The sequence below is a fragment of the Diuraphis noxia genome, unplaced genomic scaffold (assembly GCF_037042655.1).
Source record: "Diuraphis noxia isolate RWA-SAM2 unplaced genomic scaffold, SU_Dnox_SAM2 contig0004, whole genome shotgun sequence".
Lineage (NCBI taxonomy): Eukaryota > Metazoa > Arthropoda > Insecta > Hemiptera > Aphididae > Diuraphis > Diuraphis noxia.
Window position 1 is genome coordinate 6,270,658 of NW_028301714.1, and position 20,334 is coordinate 6,290,991.

At 28.6% G+C, this 20,334-nt stretch overlaps 2 protein-coding genes across 2 annotated transcripts; both read left to right on the top strand.

Annotated features, from left to right (window-relative positions):
• The first annotated feature begins 1,328 nt into the window (after nucleotides 1-1,328).
• On the top strand, nucleotides 1,329-16,177 carry CCT4 (chaperonin containing TCP1 subunit 4). The gene is made up of 11 exons (XM_089225420.1): nucleotides 1,329-1,596; nucleotides 2,836-2,888; nucleotides 3,441-3,530; nucleotides 4,104-4,451; nucleotides 4,511-4,672; nucleotides 14,789-15,025; nucleotides 15,091-15,329; nucleotides 15,392-15,626; nucleotides 15,694-15,807; nucleotides 15,882-15,927; nucleotides 15,992-16,177. The coding sequence occupies exons 1-10, from the start codon at nucleotides 1,491-1,493 to the stop codon at nucleotides 15,900-15,902; spliced, it is 1,605 nt and encodes a 534-aa protein (XP_089081546.1). The 5' UTR covers nucleotides 1,329-1,490; the 3' UTR covers nucleotides 15,903-15,927; nucleotides 15,992-16,177.
• On the top strand, nucleotides 12,052-14,063 carry LOC107170267 (lysosome membrane protein 2-like). The gene has a single exon (XM_015520340.2). The coding sequence runs from the start codon at nucleotides 12,387-12,389 to the stop codon at nucleotides 14,022-14,024; it is 1,638 nt and encodes a 545-aa protein (XP_015375826.1). The 5' UTR covers nucleotides 12,052-12,386; the 3' UTR covers nucleotides 14,025-14,063.
• Nucleotides 16,178-20,334: the final 4,157 nt, after the last annotated feature.

The window sequence follows — 20,334 nt, forward strand, 5'->3', positions numbered from 1 at the left end:
TTTTTTAATCACGAGAATATTATTGCTATATTAATTGTGCAGCTTAAAATTATTGATTGCAGACGTGTGCAATGCAAGACATAATACATTGTGTTTGTGTAACTACTTATTATATTTTACACTATAAAAGTGGCGCAAGAATTTTCCAAGGAGGGTTTGGGGTTGTGACCTCTCCCTCAAAATGTTTTTAGAAGTCAAATTTCAAAGTTAAGACATTTTTTATTAATTTATTTTTTTTATATGTATAAGGTACAACCCATTCTGAAAATAGATCCTAGTTGCACTACAGTGTAGTCGGCCGCCGACACCACTGTGCTATAATACACTTATTCATTAATGATGATGTTAATTTTTGGGAAATTGTAAAGGATAGGTATACATTAAAAATAATTAGGTATTATACTATTATAGTTATGATAAGCAACAGCAAGGCCTTTAGGTTCATGTACTATATCTCTATAATAATTTATACCTACCTATAGAGCTGTAATAAACAAAAAGAAATAAAAAAATACTAATCAAAAGCTTTAAATCGGTAATCGGTATATCGACGGACGACGGTATCCTACCGTTAATCGCCGCTGCGTGTGTGGATCTCAATAGGTATAATATAAACTTCGGTTAGGTTACACTATACACTATACACATTTCCTCAGTTTTCTATTGCATTATTGGAAATCTTGGTTATAATATTTATAAACTATAATATCCACAATTGTTTTCCTCCTTTTTTTTTTGTTTTTATTATATAAATATTAAGAAACCATACTGTTATTGTAACCCCTTACAAAAAAAAAAATGCTGTTAAAATCTTAAACCTTGCAAACATAACATAACTGTAACTAATGGCCATGTAGCTGCTGAGTTTTTATTTGGTCAATAAAAAAAAAAAAAAAACTATAATATATTAATATATTATTATATACAGTGAAACTTCCATGCGAAGAAGTCACATGGGAACAAATAAAAATCGTAAAATATAGACATTCGTTAAATGCTTGAATAGAAATCCGTATTTATAACAATAAAAATAAGGACATGGTTCTCATTGTTCTGAACAATAATTCGTAAAATAGAAAGTTTCGTTAGGTATATAATCTGGATACTAGGATACTGGAAGTTTCAATGTAATGTAAAATGTTGTATTATTATTTGTTATTGAATTATGTTTATACAGTAGTGACATCTAGTGACTGTTTAGCATACTACAATTATTTCGTTTCTAACTTCAGATATTACCTTAAAATCGTGACCGTAACATATCGTACATCTGTACGAATGGTAATGGTTACACTTTGGTTATGTTATTTAGTCTTTTTTTTTTGTTGTTGCTATATTACGCTTATGCCTTATGGTAATAATATGGTCGTTTGCTGAGCGCCTTGAACAGAACACCGACTTGGAAATTGAATATTTGCGTTCTCAGTGGTCTCACAGTATTTAAGTTTTCATCCATTTCAATCCGCCGAGTACCGTTTATTAACTTCACCATGGTTGCGTTTTCGGGATCCGGCGATTCCAAACAGGCGACAAATGCCTATAAAGACAAGAGCAAACCAGCTGAAATCAGAAAAAGCAACATCTCAGCTGCTAAAGGTTTGGCCGTCAAATCTTTTATTTTGAAATCCCTATTAAGTTTTTCTGAAGACACAAACCAATATTCAATATTGTATACGGATTTTTAACACTTGTTATAGTTTGTCAATCAGCGGTATTTTACAAGTATAAAAATCGAATAGTGCATTTTTACCGACCCACAATTCGGTTTGCTGTTATTTTAGTTTAGAAATTTATTATTTAAATTGAGTTGATTTTGATTCGTCAATGTAGCTGGAACAAAAATAGTTATTTTATTGTTTTTAAAACTTCCTATATGGCTGGATTCATTATGAAATCTGAATGAACATACCAGCGATTTAAGCAATATAATGTAATTTTAATTTACCCAGATTATAACAGGCACCAAAAATTTGCCTAGTCCTCTATCTCAATCAAACATATTTTTTATGTATTTTACATTGAATTTTATTGGAAATGTTCCTAGGTACCTAAATTTTTAACAAAAATACACGATTTCTCTTATTTATGTAGTATTCAGAATTTATCTTCAGCTATATTAACTTATAGTTTAAGTGAAAAATCTATTATGCTTCTCAAAAGACTGAATAACTATTTAGGGTTTATAATGTAAACAAAAAATTAAATATCTCTGCATTATTAAGTATAGACAACAAGATATAGTCAAAGAAATGTGGCAAGAACCTATAATGTTATTTTCTAAGAACATTTTTTTTTTTAATGTTTTTATCAGAATCTTTGGCAAACTTGAACATCGATTGATACAATAGTTTTATTCATTTGATCTCGTTTTAGATGATAAGTAAAATTATTGTAGTGTAGGTAACTAAATAGGTATTATAATAATTTATTAACTTAAAATTGGTATATAATATAATTTAAGTAAGTATTTATGAAATATTTATTTTTTTCCATTTGTTTTTATATTAGCTTGTTTTATATTTGAATATTATTATAATTTTAACAATGTATTTACATATATTATGTAAACTGTATATTACATCCTATATGATGTATGCATTATCGGATAATTAATTGCAAAGTTTATGGGAGAACTCAATAAAAATGAAATCTTGAAACACAGATAGAATCCACATTTTTCTTTAATTCAGTTCTGTCCATTTATCTTTAAATGCTGTAACTTAAATGATAATACGTTTAGGAAGGAGGTTGAACCCCTAATTCCCCTAATTCCTCAACCCACATACACAACATACTTATTGTTAACTAATGGTAATTACTTTTTTTTACTTCTAGCTGTTGCTGATGCTATCCGTACAAGTTTAGGTCCAAAGGGAATGGATAAAATGGTAAATATGTATTAACTTATATTTACTTAGGTAATTAGGTAATAATAATTTATTTTATATACTCAGGTATGCTTATAATTTATATACCTAAAGCCACAATCACACGATGATAGAAAAATGCAATAGTTACTGTCATGAAAGTACTATCATGCATGTATAACAATGTGAGAATGAATAAGTTGATAGTGTGATAGTAATTATTAAAATCTCCAATCCATGATACTCCTGGTAGTTAAATCTATCAATCAAAATTCATACCTATGGGCTATGGCATATGACATATTACTTATCCTGTTAAACTGTATAAGTTAACTTTCATTTTTTTTTTTTTTTTAAGTAAAATATTAATTTTAACCAACTATTGTAATTTATATTTTACACATGTTCATTTGCTTAAAAATTAAAATAATCTAGGAAATTAATTATTGACTAATTATTGTAAATACAATTTATCAGAACTATAACTTAATTATTATAAATAGATACCTATCATTTTTACATATCTCTTTAAATTATTATATCTTTATTTTTATAATATTATTTTATTTTTAGATCCAATCGGCAAATGGTGAAGTAGCTATTACAAATGACGGTGCTACAATTTTGAAACAAATGAATGTTATACACCCAGCAGCAAAAATGGTACCTAATTAAGTTTATTTGTATCAATATATTTTTAACAATTTTTTAATTGTTTGAACCATAGTTCTTATTTGTAGGCCATTTAATACTCTTTAAAATATTTATTTTTTTACACTTCTATGGAATTAATCATTTGAGAACAAATACTGAAATTAAATGGTAAATCATAATAAATTATTACTTAATTTTTTCTTTGGTTAATTTAGTTAAGTTAAGGTTGATAAATTTTAGTAGTTCTACCTACATAAATCCTAATGGTCTTTCAATATATTACTATAAATTGTTCTATAGTTATAAACTTTTATTCAATTGACATTTGAATTTAGAAAACATCAATAATTTAAATTTGAACACTCAATTTAATTATTGTTTTAAAGAACAACAAAAAGTAATAAATTATATATTTTTGGAAAATATGTCGAACACATTATTAATTTCTGATGTTTATCATATAGGTATTAATGAATTCCTGTCAATCTTTAAGATTTTATAATTCATATCTTTAAAGTTAAAAAAATATGAAATATTATTATGTCTTCATTATAGTATTTTTAATTACATTTTTTATTTTAGTTAGTTGAATTATCAAATGCTCAAGATGTTGAAGCAGGAGATGGTACAACTAGTGTGGTTGTTATTGCTGGCGCCCTATTAGAAGCTTCTGAAAAACTTTTGCAAAAAGGCATCCATCCTACTGGAATTTCAGATGGATTCCAAAAAGCTGCAGCCAAATCTATTGAGATTATAAAAAATATGGCTACTCCAATACTACTAACTGATCGGGAAAGTTTAGTTAAAAGTGCTTCAACTGCTTTAAATTCTAAGGTGGTTTCACAACAATCGTCATTATTAGCTCCTTTAGCTGTTGATGCAGTTCTGAAAGTTGTTGATCCTGCAAAAGATACCAATGTTGATCTGAAAGTATGAATATTTATAATTTATGGTTAAATAAACTTATTTATAATTTTTTTTTCTTTTAGGATATTAAAGTTATAAAAAAACTCGGAGGAACTGTTGAAGATACTAAGTTAATTGATGGTCTAGTGTTCACACAAAAATCTTCAAATGTAAATGGTCCAAGGAAAATCGAGAAAGCTAAAATAGGACTTATTCAATTTTGTATATCACCTCCAAAAACTGATGTAAGTATAATAATATAATCATTATGTCCTATGTAAATATGACAAGATCTGTGAAAAACAACACAGCTTGTATATTCCTCATCAAATGCATTTTTATGCTGCAGAAAACTTGAAAATCATTGATATCTCTATTATTTACTTAAGACACGACATAAAGCATACACTTTATGAACTATAATAAGTGGTATAACAATTATTACGAATACATTATTATATCAACCAAAATAGGATGTTTGTTAGAGCGTATTAAATTTTTTTATTTTTCTTTAATTATTATTATTTTAGTACAGGTAAGTTTCAAATAATAAAATAATATATAAGACACCTTAGAAGCTCATAATGAAATATATCCATGCTGAACTATTGTTCGTTCAGTTGTGCTTCATAACAAATTGTTTAAATAAAACTGAATTTCTTATGTATTTTTAAGTATCATAGGTAATACATTTGAACCCCTCTAATCAACAGATAATTATGCCATGAAAAAATATAACAACTTTTACATCCTGAAAAATTATTAACAAATTTAAATTAACACATCCAAATAAAATCATCATTATACTTATAATAATTATTTATTATTTGAACATAATATCATTATCATTATATATAATAACTATACGCATTTATTCAAAATATAATACTGTAAAATTCATACATACATATTCATAATTGTGTGGTATACAAAACTTCAATGTACAGTATACATAGGTATTAGAATTATTAAATTTCATCTGATGTTACAACCAGAATGAAATAAATTTCATAAATTACAATTTAAGTTACATTGGTTTTAACCAATATTACTATTTAATGACAAATAATCTTTAGGTTACTATTCTAATTACTAATAAATTATTAAAATTTATTAATGATTAATAAAGATTTATTATAATTGAATAATGTTAAAACGATTATGATGAAATTATTGAACTTAGGACACCTCTATGACATCTTCTTAGGTGATGAGTATAAACATTATTCTGAAAGTCTAATGTGAGGATAAAAAATTATGATTTAAATTTTTATGATGACAAAAAGCCTTAGGACACCTAATTACGACTAAAGTCGAATGATTTGTGCTTTTTATCTGAGTATTCAACAATTTTTTTTTGAAAATAAAATATTTTATTAATAGTTTTTACAGATTGTGTTTGTGATGTGTGATGAAATTATGCTAGATAGGGACATATGAAAATTATGATTCTAATTTTAATTGTATCTGATAAATCCACTGCTATGTACTGACGTCCCGCTGAGACATCTAAACACGCATATACACGTAGGTATATATAAGTGACCCTAGGGCGTATGATTTCGCCAAACAATTATATTGTGTAGGACATCAATAGCTGTATTGAAGGCCAAACTCCTAGCCTTTCCAAAATATTACCATAGTTGGAATTAGATATACGAAATATTAAATATGATATCGTAGTATTGACAGGCGTAACTAGAGATATGATTAATGTCGTCGGGTTATGGAGATTACGTATCGCGAATAACCAGGATGTGGCCGACCGGCCGCATGGGCGTGGGAAGCTGCGATATTAAAATAATACGCGCGTACGCTTTTGCACAACTCGGCCATGGACACATACGTATCTTATCGATAGGAGAGGAAACGCAGGGAGTAGGACTATCTGGACTATATAGGAGAGCCCCGATTAGACCCAATTCAGACGTGAGCCACTAGAGTCAGAGCAAGCACCTTCACGCCAGACACCAGTCCAATTTAATTATTCGGACTTAGAATATTTTGCAACCAAATCAATTTGTGCAGTAAAAAGTGTTTTATTTACATAGTAATCAAATAAATATCTAATAATTAATCACAATTTAAGTTGTTATACTTATTACACCCAATCCATCTACCTCAACACCAGTCAAACGACTGTATGCTGGGACGCTACACCACTATTAACGCTTAATTACATTAGCATTTGTTAGAATACCTATTAATAAGTCGAATTAATTTATTTCATTGGTTCTAACCAATAACTGTTAATGACAAATGAATTTTAGGTCACCTGATAATAATTATTATATGATTTAAATTTTTTTCTGTTAAATGTTGATTCATTACAAAGAAATAGTATTTAAACGGATTATGATGAATTGAACTTAGGACACCTGTACGACATCATCTTAGATGTTTGAGTAGAAACTTTATTCTGAATGTCTGGTATATTACTTAATTTATTATGATGACAAAAAGCCTTAGGACACCTAATTACGACTCAAGTCGAATGATTTGTGCTTTTTTTCTGAGTATTAAATAGTTTTCTAGAAAATAAGGTATTCTGTTAGTATTGAACTATGTTTTTGTGACATATGATGACATTATGCTAGATAGGGACATATGAAATGTATGATTCTAATTTAATTCTTATCTGATGTCACTATTATTAATCCTTGATTCATAAATCATAAACTTGTCTACCTCTTTAAAAGTTTTCTTTTTTCTTTTTATAGATTTTAGCTAATTATATTATGATGACACATAAGCCTTAGGACACCTAATTACGACTCAAGTCGAGTGATTTGTGCTTTTTATCTGAGCATTCAACAATTTTTTTTTGAAAACAATATATTTTATTAATAGTTTTTACCGATTGTGTTTGTGATGTGTGATGACATTATGCTAGATAGGGACATATGAAAATTATGATTCTAATTTTAATTGTATCTGATAAATTCACTATTAACGCTTAATTACATTATCATTTGTTAGAATACCTATTAATAAGTCGAATTAATTTATTTCATTGGTTCTAACCAATAACTGTTAATGACAAATGAATTTTAGGTCACCTGATAATAATTATTATATGATTTAAATTTTTTTCTGTTAAATGTTGATTCATTACAAAGAAATAGTATTTAAACGGATTATGATGAATTGAACTTAGGACACCTGTACGACATCATCTTAGATGTTTGAGTAGAAACTTTATTCTGAATGTCTGGTATATTACTTAATTCATTATGATGACAAAAAGCCTTAGGACACCTAATTACGACTCAAGTCGAATGATTTGTGCTTTTTTTCTGAGTATTAAATAGTTTTCTAGAAAATAAGGTATTCTGTTAGTATTGAACTATGTTTTTGTGACATATGATGACATTATGCTAGATAGGGACATATGAAATGTATGATTCTAATTTAATTCTTATCTGATGTCACTATTATTAATCCTTGATTCATAAATCATAAACTTGTCTACCTCTTTAAAAGTTTTCTTTTTTCTTTTTATAGATTTTAGCTAATTATATTATGATGACACATAAGCCTTAGGACACCTAATTACGACTCAAGTCGAGTGATTTGTGCTTTTAATCTGAGCATTCAACAATTTTTTTTTGAAAACAATATATTTTATTAATAGTTTTTACCGATTGTGTTTGTGATGTGTGATGACATTATGCTAGATAGGGACATATGAAAATTATGATTCTAATTTTAATTGTATCTGATAAATTCACTATTAACGCTTAATTACATTATCATTTGTTAGAATACCTATTAATAAGTCGAATTAATTTATTTCATTGGTTCTAACCAATAACTGTTAATGACAAATGAATTTTAGGTCACCTGATAATAATTATTATATGATTTAAATTTTTTTCTGTTAAATGTTGATTCATTACAAAGAAATAGTATTTAAACGGATTATGATGAATTGAACTTAGGACACCTGTACGACATCATCTTAGATGTTTGAGTAGAAACTTTATTCTGAATGTCTGGTATATTACTTAATTTATTATGATGACAAAAAGCCTTAGGACACCTAATTACGACTCAAGTCGAATGATTTGTGCTTTTTTTCTGAGTATTAAATAGTTTTCTAGAAAATAAGGTATTCTGTTAGTATTGAACTATGTTTTTGTGACATATGATGACATTATGCTAGATAGGGACATATGAAATGTATGATTCTAATTTAATTCTTATCTGATGTCACTATTATTAATCCTTGATTCATAAATCATAAACTTGTCTACCTCTTTAAAAGTTTTCTTTTTTCTTTTTATAGATTTTAGCTAATTATATTATGATGACACATAAGCCTTAGGACACCTAATTACGACTCAAGTCGAGTGATTTGTGCTTTTAATCTGAGCATTCAACAATTTTTTTTTGAAAACAATATATTTTATTAATAGTTTTTACCGATTGTGTTTGTGATGTGTGATGACATTATGCTAGATAGGGACATATGAAAATTATGATTCTAATTTTAATTGTATCTGATAAATTCACTATTAACGCTTAATTACATTATCATTTGTTAGAATACCTATTAATAAGTCGAATTAATTTATTTCATTGGTTCTAACCAATAACTGTTAATGACAAATGAATTTTAGGTCACCTGATAATAATTATTATATGATTTAAATTTTTTTCTGTTAAATGTTGATTCATTACAAAGAAATAGTATTTAAACGGATTATGATGAATTGAACTTAGGACACCTGTACGACATCATCTTAGATGTTTGAGTAGAAACTTTATTCTGAATGTCTGGTATATTACTTAATTTATTATGATGACAAAAAGCCTTAGGACACCTAATTACGACTCAAGTCGAATGATTTGTGCTTTTTTTCTGAGTATTAAATAGTTTTCTAGAAAATAAGGTATTCTGTTAGTATTGAACTATGTTTTTGTGACATATGATGACATTATGCTAGATAGGGACATATGAAATGTATGATTCTAATTTAATTCTTATCTGATGTCACTATTATTAATCCTTGATTCATAAATCATAAACTTGTCTACCTCTTTAAAAGTTTTCTTTTTTCTTTTTATAGATTTTAGCTAATTATATTATGATGACACATAAGCCTTAGGACACCTAATTACGACTCAAGTCGAGTGATTTGTGCTTTTTATCTGAGTATTCAACAATTTTTTTTTGAAAATAATATATTTTATTAATAGTTTTTACCGATTGTGTTTGTGATGTGTAATGACATTATGCTAGATAGCAGGGGCGTCCTCAAGGGGGGGGGCAAATGGGGCAGTCGCCCCCTCCATGACCTCTATTTTCTTTCTTAAAATTAATTAAAAGGTAAAAAACCTAGTAATTCGTGAATTTTCATATAAATATATAGGTGATGTATGAAGTTCGCCCCCCCCCCCCCCCCCCTATGAAAGGTTCTAGGGACGCCACTGCTAGATAGGGACATATGAAAATTATGATTCTAATTTTAATTGTATCTTATAAATCCACTATTAACGCTAAAATACATTAGCATTTGTAAGAATACCTATTAATAAGTCGAATTAATTTATTTCATTGGTTCTAACCAATTACTGTTAATAACAAATGAGTTTTAGGTCACCTGATAATAATTATATGTTTTAAATTCTTTCCTGTTTATTGTAGATTTATTACAAAGAAGTATTATTTTTACGGACTATGATGAATTGAACTTAGGACACCTGTACGACATCATCTTAGATGTATGAGTAGAAATTATTTTATTCTGAATGTCTGGTATATTACTTACTTTATATTATGATGACAAAAAACCTTAGGACACCTAATTACGACTCAAGTCGAATGATTTGTGCATTTTTTCTGACTATTAAATAGTTTTTTAGAAAATAAGGTATTCTGTTAGTATTGAACTATGTTTTTGTGACATATGAAATGTATGATTCTAATTTAATTCTGATGTCACTATTATTAATCCTTGATTCATAAATCATAAACTTGTCTACCTCTTTAAAAGTTTTCTTTTTTCTTTTTATAGATTTTAGCTAATTATATTATGATGACACATAAGCCTTAGGACACCTAATTACGACTCAAGTCGAATGATTTGTACTTTGTATCTGAGTATTCAACAATTTTTTTTTGAAAATAAAATATTTTATTAATAGTTTTTACAGATTGTGTTTGTGATGTGTGATGACATTATGCTAGATAGGGACATATGAAAATTATGATTCTAATTTTAATTGTATCTCATAAATCCACTATTAACGCTTAATTACATTAGCATTAGTTAGAATACCTATTAATATGTTAAATTAATTTATTCCATTGGTTCTAATCAATTACTGTTAATGACAAATGAGTTTTAGGTCACCTGATAATAATTATATGTTTTAAATTTTTTCCCGTTTAATGTAGATTTATTACAAAGAAGTATTATTTTTACGGACTATGATGAATTGAACTTAGGACACCTGTACGACATCATCTTAGATGTATGAGTAGAAATTATTTTATTCTGAATGTCTGGTATATTACTTATTTTACATTATGATGACAAAAAGCCTTAGGACACCTAATTACGACTCAAGTCGAATGATTTGTGCTTTTTATCTGAGTATTCAACAATTTTCTTGAAAATAAAATAATATACATCAACATTTTAATTACATTCGCTTTAACCAATTACTGTTTAATGACAAATAAGTTTTAGGTCACTTGATTACAATTGCTGTTACATGGTTTTATTTTACGCCTGATTAATGAAAATTTATCATTATCGAATATTTTTAAAATGACTATGATGAATTAAACTTAGGACACCTGTATGACATCTTTGATGATTGAGTATAAAACTTATTTCTGAATGTCTAATATTTGATAAATATTTACTTTAATGAAAAGCATAATTTTATTTATTATGATGATACATAAGCCTTAGGACACCTAATTACGATTCAAGTAATTTTTATCTGATTTTTAATTATTTTGCCTGAAAATAAAATCATTCATTGATAGTTTATACCAATAATATTTCTGACGTATTATTTATATATTTATTAATGACATTATGCTAGATAGTGACCTAAAATTTATGTTAATAATTATAACAAAAATAGTATTATTTTAGTGCTACTTTAATTTTTACACTAAGAAATACACAATATGTTCAGCAGTTTAGCTCGATAAGTATATTATGTTGTGATAAAATGAAATGAAAATGCAAATTTTGATTTAAACGCCTTTATGATACCACTAGACTAGGTTGTAAATTATTAAATATAATTACCTATATATTTTACATGGATTTTTTTGTTTTAAGTTTTCGCTTTGTTAAGTTTATAAATAAATTATAATTTGAAGTTTTATTACCACTATTCACATTTTTTCGTATTAAAATATTTATTAGGTTATGTTTATTAATCATTATCCATTTAAATATGTGCGCTTGGTATATTAGTTAATGTTATTGGTTTAATGCATGTGATAGAATTACACAGAAATACACCATAAGGTGTGAATGTTGACTAAAAACGTATAATGTATTATAATATTCTCAAATGCTCGATACCCTTTGATCTTGAATAAGATTTTAATTTAAATCTTTTGTTCTAACTATTATTCTACATTGTTTTTATTGTGAGTTATTCTGAAACGAACTATTCGTCATTGGGCTGTACATGTTTATCATCAAGTCCAATGTCTATTTATCTATCTAGCACGTAGGAAATAAAAAAAATATCAGTGATAATTAACCACAGTATACATTTATTATTTATTGAAACATGACTGCTAGTAATGTTGTAAAGAAACGACGTTCTATATTAATTATATTTTAATACTGAAAATGAATTAAGACTACAAATTGCAATATTCCGGGTATTCGTGTAAGTGTTATAGTGTTGTGTTTTACGTGAAATATCTTTCCTAGTACAAAGTTATACATACGCCGTAGAAAATTAGGATTATTCAAAATGTTGCAAGGAACGTGTGAAAAATCAAACGATTTGAAAATGAACGCCGCAAGTGGTGGATGGTCGGCTGTAAAGTTACTCGAAAAGCTGAAATTCTGCAATAGTGGTATCATAAAAATCGGGACTTTAGAACGCGAGCGTTCGTCGACCAAAAAACAAGAGCTCTATAAAACCAGCAGCAATTCGATACCTTCTGGGTTTGTGTTCCTGGTCGTGTTGATCGGCCTAAGTGGGATATTCACGATAATCATGTGGTTCACGGAGTTTTACATGTTCCAAATCTTACAGTTTGTTACCATAACGCAGAGTAGTTCTTCATACAACATGTGGCAAAACTCGCCCGTCAAGCCGTACGTATCGATATATCCTTTCAACTATACCAACATCAAGCGGGTGTTGAAGTACGGCGATACGCCTATAGTCCAAGAATTAGGGCCGTTCGTCTACAGTGAGACGGTCGAACGGATTAACGTGGTGTTCAACGCTAACGGTACGGTCACATACCAGGAACGTCGGAGTAACGAGTTTGTGCCGGAGATGTCGCAAGGGGACCCGGAACGATTGTTCATAACCGTTCCGAACTTGCCGCTAATCAGCGCCATATCGAAGAGCGCCGACACGTTTTACCTCACTCAAAAGTTCATGTCATTGTTTTTGGACGGGTTCAAGGTGAAACCGTTCCTGGACCTAAAGATTGACGACTACTTTTGGGGCTACGAGGACAGCATATACACCCTGGCCCAGGGTTTGGCGTCGACGGTGCACAGGGACGCCCAGCTGTCGAAGTTCGGTATAATTACCGGGCGGCGCGGCGTGTCACCCGACCGGATCACCATCCACAGCGGCGTCGGCAACCTGAACGAGCTCGGCGTCATCACCCGCTACAACGGGCTGGACGCACTGGACGTGTGGAAGACAGACGAGTGCAATCGGTTGGACGGCAGCGACGGTTCCCAGTTTCCACCCACCACGTTGAGTCGTAAATCAAAACTGTTCGTGTTTCACATGGATTTATGCCGTCGATTCCCGTTGGTCTATAAGGAAGACATCGAAACGGTGCCCGGGGTGACGGCATTCCGTTTCCAGGCGCCCAGGAACGTGTTCGATACACCCAACACAAACCCGGATAACGACTGTTATTACACCTCGGAAACTTTTCCTCCATCGGGAGTGTTCAATTCATCGCCGTGCAACGGTGCTCCAGTAATGATGTCGTTCCCGCATTTCTATCTGGGCGACCCGGAACTGAGAAGAGACATTCTCGGGCTGTCACCAGATCCTGAGCTACACGAGACTTTTATTGATATTCATTCGAAGTTGGGATTGTCCTTGGGAGGCCGTTCAAGGTTTCAAATCAATATTATGTTGAAGAAAGCCGATGGGATATCGCATTTCAAAAATTTCAAACAGGGAATAATATTGCCAGTAGCATGGATAGAAGTGAAAGTTGACAAGCTTCCTGACGACATAAAGAGAACTCTTCAACAAACTTCTATTAGTATCAACCTCGGTGAGATATTGTTGAAGTGGACGTCATTATTGACACTCACACTGTCAATGGTTTTTTTGGTCAGAAAAATCATATTAAAAGATTGTTTTATGTTTAATGAGAAACAAATTTTACCTATGAATAAATAATTGTTCTGTTCTAAATAAAATATGTATTATCTACTATAATTTGTATATTATTTTTGAATGTCAATGCATTAATTGTTTACATTTTACATAATTGTGTAATATATTGTTTACATATTATGTAGTTAATTATGTGATACTTCAAACTGTGCTATGACTTTGATCTTTTTATTTTATAATAATGTAAAAACTGTTTTATTTTTTATCTTTGTATTTTTGAAATGTGTTTTTTTGCATTGAATTTGTTGTTTTAAATTGTTATATTTTTTTTAACCTTAGATCAAATTGATTATAAATAATATAGCAACTAATAATTTATAAATAAATATTAAAATATACAATAAACAAGGAATAATCTCTTTTTTTTTAGCTAAATACTACAATGATTTTAATTTTAAAATATATTAAAATTACATGATAATATTATCAAATCATTAGGTTCTTTGTTATAATTTAACACAAATAATAGTAATATATTCCTGATAAGGAATTGAATTTACTGATAGTGTTCATTTAATTTTTAAATGTAATCGAAATACTGACTTAATCAGAAGAGGTAAAAGTGTATCTTGGTTGAGAGTTAATTTGGTTAAAATTAATTTGAATTATGGAGTTATCTTATAATTCAGTCTTGTGGTGTAATTTATGCCCCACTTTTAAATGAGCAATTAATAATATAATTTTATGCCATCAGGTTATATAATTTGTACGTCATTGAATGATTATTTCCAGTAAATTTTTATTAATAAACATTGTTTTTGTTTTAGATGGATTATAATGTGGTGGTTTCCGATTACACTGCTATGGATCGTGTATTACGCGAAGAACGTGCTTATATTTTGAACATTGTTAAACAAATTAAAAAAGCTGGTTGTAATGTTCTATTGATTCAAAAGTCAATATTGCGTGATGCATTATCTGAATTGGCTATACATTTCTTAGACAAAATAAAATGTATGGTTATTAATAATATAGAGCGAGAAGATATTGATTATGTCTGCAAGGTATGTTTTTGAAATTTAAGAATTAAATTTCTATATGAAAATAATTTGTTAATATTATATTCTAGACATTGAATTGTAGACCAATTGCAAGTCTTGATCACTTTGTTGCTGAAAACCTTGTATCAGCTGATTTGGTAGAAGATGTCATGACTGGTAACAGTCATTTTGTACAAATTACTGGCATCAACAACCCAGGTAGAACAGTTAGTATTATAGTGAGAGGTTCTAATAAATTGGTCTTGGAAGAAGCTGAACGGTCAATTCACGATGCATTGTGTGTTATCAGATGTTTGGTAAAACACAGGTGAGTTATTAAAAAGTATTAACAATTTTGTATTTTTATATTTACGTTTTGGATAATTTTAGAGCATTGTTAGCTGGAGGTGGTGCACCTGAAATTGAAATCAGTTTAAAATTAGCTGAACTGGCAAGATTAGTTACTGGAGTAGATGCATACTGTTATAGAGCCTTTGCTCAAGCTTTAGAAGTCATACCTTTAACATTAGCTGAAAATGCTGGTCTTAACCCCATCACTACAGTTACTGAGTTACGTAATAGACATTCTCAAGGCGAAGTTACTGCGGGTATTAATGTCCGAAAGGTAATTGTTATAATTTATAAATATCTATATTATATGCCTAAATTAATTATTTTATCGTATTTTTCAGGGAGCAATAACAAATATTCTAGAAGAAAATGTTGTACAACCATTGTTGGTATCCATTAGTGCCATAACTTTGGCTTCAGAAACTGTACGCAGCATTTTGAAAATTGATGACATTGTAAGTATTGATTTGTGTACAAAAACATAAATAATAAATTTATTTGAATCATTATTTATTTGAATTTATTTTAGGTAAATACTAGAGGATATTAAAAGTTTCTACATACTAATTTCTCCGGTAAGTAACAATTTATATACCAAATTTATCATCATTCTTATTAAGATAATAAATTTATTTTCAGATCCAGAGGAAAGACTGCACATATAATATAACTAACATCCTAATAATCTAATTGGATCAAAAGTTAAAACTTTAAGCACAAGCTTAATAATTAATATGTTTGCTCTTTGTGCAAATATTTTTTTGTTGGAAATTTTTTTTTTACTTAATAATAATTAATAACAATACACATAAAAATTACTATTTATCTAAATATTTTATTATTTATGTCCTTGTGTAGTGCCTATTTATATTATTATGATCAAACGTATATTTTATGAATTTAATGATAAATTAATATTTTATTATTTTATTTCTGCTAATTTTTGATACATAAAAATAAAAACATTTCGAAATAATACATTATTGGTTTTTGTAGTACTGAACTAATAACATAATTCATTACTCAACACATTTTTTATTTTATTTTCATGCTATAAATCATTTGAATAATATATTTATAGCTTATATTATGTATAACAATTATAAACTGTAATATACAAATAAAATGTTAAGATATTTGTCAAAACTCTAAACAAATTTGTCAAGCTGCCAGTATATTCTGTGTAAAGGATGATGTTAATATGTTCACCATATCAGGTAGAGTTTAATTGAAGTGTTGATTAGGTTGGAATATGGACATTTATCATATATTGTCTTGTTCAAATAATAATTCAAAAATAAAGATAATTGTTTGGGTAACAAAAGTTCTTTAATTTCTTCCGTAGGATTACATTATATGAATGTAATACACAGATCTGCAGGACGGCCATATGCGCGAACGTATGCAATTGAATCTTGGGCATATTCATGCATGTGCCGTGGGCTCTTTATGAATGTTGCCGATAAACTGAAACTTTCCCCAATTCATTAGGATTTACATTACCATGATTAAAAATTGCATCACGTTACTGAATTTATTCTTTTGAACGCAGTGGCATTTGATTCAATCAAAAAGTCATTCGGTTTCGATTTTCGTATACATAGGTATCGACGATATATTGATGAAACCACTGTCAACACTTCATCATATGATTTTCATCGGTTTCACGCATCATCAAACTAAATTAATAGTATAATTCGCATAGATAACCTTGATATTGCAATCCGTCGTATGAGAGTTTCTGTGACTCACTGAACATTACCATTCCTACGACGAAGAATTATATATTTATATCACGCGAGTTGAATTCTTCGCCGTCCATAACGATTGTCACCTCATTAAATGTTGGTGCATTGTATCGTCTTTCGTGTTGGTTGACAGGTGTTTAGTCCGCTCTAACTACGACCCTGTAGTCATCAGCTGGAATTTAGTCAAGTGCAGCTCTAAAAACAATCGGAATCAATTTGTTGTGCCGATCGAATAAAGTTAGTAATTCAGCGACAATTCCTCGTCTAGTGCCCGGATTGTATAGACACGTTGATCGATTTGTTCTTCAGCGTTTTGTGGAATTTGGAAAAATTTATAATCCGTATTTGGTGGTGGTAGTATAATGATTCATCACACGATGATAGAGTTTACCAAACAAATAATGTACACAATTATAAGTTAGAAACGATTTTGGAGAGCTTGAAAAGTTGAGAAACATACTATAAACATTTGAGTTTTTCATATTAGCGCCGTGACAATTCGTTGAAATATATTATTATATATTTTATATGTTATAAATTATTAGTTATAACACTCCCCCTCTCCCATTGAAAATTTCTCGCCTCGTCATTGGTGTAATCTCTAATTTAGGTCTACGAATGAACTATTCGAATATTCTACAGAACTACAGGATGTGATGGTGAATGACAATGTAAATAAATATCATATTGTTACGCGTTTAATCATAATTCTTTTTAATAAATATTTTATTATTATTTAAATTTTAAATTATTAAATTATCATAATTGACATATATGTGACTATATGACGTATTTGTATACATTTTACATGTGACTTTTCATACTGATAAATGATTTTATCATTTTTCATTCGATCATCATTGCACATTCATAGTTTAATTCAATATTTAAAACTATCCATGCTATAATATACCTAAACCTTTAAAAGAAATATCCAAAATTAATTGTAAGGTGCAGCAAAAGCTCTTTTAATAAAATATGAAAATTAGTTGAAATATTTTGAATCTTTTAATTCATCATATTGAGATTGACGTAATATCATATATATCTTATGTCAATTTCCGAAATCGATGCAGTGGGCGAAGTCGATTAACGTTTCCAAAATTTTAATAAGCAAAGCGGATACGAACAAAAACAAATAACGATATTAATAATTACATTGATCAAAAAAAAAATTCATAAGCCAACAATAGACGGACAATTCACTAAGCAGCAAAATAATTATAAATTATAATATTAACACGAACTCACATATTTCGTTATATTCAGATTAATTTTTATAAAATATAGTGATACTTTCTAGTTTCAATTCGGAGTGAGATGAAAATTGATGAAGATAGTTATTTCATCTGAGGTGGCGTACTAGTAGCGATTCTAGTTTTCACTGGAAGTCTGGAAGAGTCGATTTTTACTCGTAAGTTTATTTTTATATTATTTTTGGGGCTAAAATTTACTTCTTAGTTTTAAATTAAATTAATTCTAGTGTTCGGCGGAAAATCTGCTAGTTGAGTGATATAGGAGAATATTATTCTTTTATTCCCAAATGCACAATGTGCAATGCAAAACAATCAGAGGCTGAACAACCCAAACGCCGTCTCATTTCACCAAGCCAAGTTTAGTTTACGTACCTATATTGCCTATACTATACGCCGTGTAACACGCACCTTAGGTTTATGCAAAGTATTTAAAACTATATATAATATATATTATTAATCTTTATTTTTTATGTATTCACCTAATATTTATTAGTATTTACAGATATTTTAGCATAATTTATACCTTAATTATTGGTATTAAATATTTTACAATTATATATTTTACTTTTTACTATATTATTCTTTATTATATCAATAAGTTAGATGATCTTGTATGTCAGAAACACTTTAATTTAATAAAAAAAAAAAAAAACTATATTATGTTTGATAGTATGATATAATTATATTCATCTGAATATAAATTGTTTGTTATCAAAACTAACGGACTAAAACCGTATTGTTATTTAGAAGTGGATTATTACTAAAAAATTATCAGTTTTCGTGTCAATTACTGGATTAACGATCAAACTGTGAGGCATAAAATAGGAATTATTCATGTTTTTCGAAGAATATAATATACAATATATTTAACGATGAATCTTTATAAATTTTATTTAGCTCATAAAATTAAGCATACATAGCTCATACGTCATACATATGCGGATTACGGATGTTTATACTTCATAAGTCTTGTATGGTTGAAATTGTGTAAATAATTTAATTAATCAAGCAGATATCACTGGTTTCAATTGTATTATACTATGTCTTAGGTCAGTTATGCATGATGGCAGAATGCATTTTGAAAATTAAAAACATAAAATAAATTCTAAATTAATCTTGTAGTTGAAACTGTTATCTGAAGACTATTCTAATCTCTAATTACATTGATTTAATAACTATTAAATTCATCATTAGGTGAATATTCAAGGGAAATTTGGGGATAAATGGCAAATATATAAAAATAATAAAAAACAATTTGTGAGAGAAACTCGATGACTACTATAATGTTAAAAACTATGATCATTATTAACGAATAGATAAATAAATAAACAAGTGAGCATGAACAAAAAACGTATTGCGTTCCGTACGGTTTTATTTTTAATATAAATAACAATATTTTTAGTTCAACGCCGGCGTCGAAAAAATAAAAATAAATAATCTATCTATAACAAAATGGACCTTTCAACTTATAAGGGCAATGCGAAAAAGACAAATATCTCAAAAATCCAAACCTTTTAAAATATTGCACTTAGAAAACTGATGAATGCTTTACCCTACGTGTCAAATCATTCACTACACATCGACTTAAAACTCAAAACAATAAATGACGAAGCAAAAATCTTTTATAAAAGATTCCATTACTGCCTAAATAATCACCCAAATCAACTTATAATAAACTTGGCCATTCCCACGATACCTGGGAATCCTCTGAGACGTTTGAAGCATAAGTGGTATCGTGATCACTTAAATTAAATTAAATTAATTAAATTTACTATCGAGCTAACAGAAATTATCATTAATGGGTACTTATCTCCTTTCATCAAAATCTCATGACCTGTCAACTTTTATATAATATTCTTATTGTGTCAAGTATAATTAATGATACGCAGATTGCTTATTTCTTGTAAAAATATATTTATATATATGTATATATATATAAATATATTTATATATATGTATATATATATATATATAATAA